The 1,285-nt window shown below is 42.6% G+C and overlaps 1 protein-coding gene across 1 annotated transcript; it reads left to right on the forward strand.

Moving 5' to 3' along the window:
- Positions 1 to 385: 385 nt before the first annotated feature.
- On the forward strand, positions 386 to 996 carry LOC108916521 (protein sidekick-like; the record flags this gene model as incomplete). The annotated part of the gene is made up of 1 exon (XM_018722796.1): positions 386 to 996. A coding segment is annotated over one exon (611 nt), but the record flags the coding sequence as incomplete, so codon positions are not given.
- Between the last annotated feature and the right edge of the window lie 289 nt (positions 997 to 1,285).

Raw genomic sequence — 1,285 nt, forward strand, 5'->3', positions numbered from 1 at the left:
TGTATGTATGTATGTATGTATGTATGTATGTATGTATGTGTGTGTGGGGCACTTAGGCCTTATTAGGCCCCTTATACACCCTCCATTACTCGAGTACTTTTTCTTCAAACCATCCTATTTACTACACGGGTGGCTTGGTGGCAAAGTCTCGTACAGTTTATGTATGATAGCATGGTCTTGAGTTACAGAGATTTCTTGCTCTGTTCTCATTACCATTTATCGGGGACCACACGCCTGCGGCAAACGTTGGACGACCCAGGTCTCTGGTAGGCTGCCACAGCCACGTCCCCGAGCCTGCCTTAGGCCACCCATCCAAATTCCAGCCTGCATCCGTGATGCCCTATCAAAGAACATATTTTGACTTCATTTGATACGATTTTTTTAGGAAAAATTTTTGAAATTGGTTGAATTAGCCTTAGTTCCTTACAATAGAGTAAAAATCCACAATTGTAATTCTTCCGACAGAGCTCGCGCTATAAACTCCCAAGAAGGCAAGGAAGATCTCAGCGGGTTAGTAAAACTGATAGTAGAAGACACCGACGAAAATAAAGAAATATCCCCCACTATCATAATCCCACCAGAAGACGTACAAGTGGTAAAAGGAAGAGAAACCATCATCGAGTGCATAGCGAACGCGCAGCCGCTGCACGAGCTGGAAACGTTGTGGTTCAAGGACGGCATCCCCATAGAAAGTTCTGACGTCAGCTACTCTTTCAAGGACATGTGGAACCGCACATTGATCCTAACCTCTATTAACACCACCCACAGCGGGCAATACGAATGCCATGTGAATTTGAAATCAGGGGGTTTCCCCACTGTCACAGCTTCGGCGCAGGTTAAGGTGTTGGAGAAGCCCAGGGTGTTTAGTAACGCGAAGCCGGAAACCTTAGGGGATTATGGGGGACCCATGAGTTTGCCATGCGATGTACTGGGAGTTCCCAAACCGAACATCACGTGGTACAGGAACGCAGAGGAACTGGATCTTAACGATAAAAGGTAAGAAAATTATTTGGTGACATTATTTATTTTTATTTAATTTAACAAAAGTTACCTGCTTTGTCTAAATCAACGACTCAATCGGAAATCGTATCTAAAAATTCAAGTTGACCTTCAAATAACCTCTACGGTTAACCTTTGTGTCAAGGTGAGAACCCTACAACTTTTTGTCTAAAAAGTTTTTCTTCAAAGTGTTTCCCAAAGAAGATATTATAGTGCGTTATTTAAAATGGGACACCGTGTATATCTTTTGTTCTATTAAAGATGTAGTCGCCTATATAGTGTATAT

The sequence above is a fragment of the Anoplophora glabripennis genome, unplaced genomic scaffold, assembly GCF_000390285.2.
Source record: "Anoplophora glabripennis isolate ALB-LARVAE unplaced genomic scaffold, Agla_2.0 scaffold6228, whole genome shotgun sequence".
NCBI classification, from domain to species: Eukaryota; Metazoa; Arthropoda; class Insecta; order Coleoptera; family Cerambycidae; genus Anoplophora; species Anoplophora glabripennis.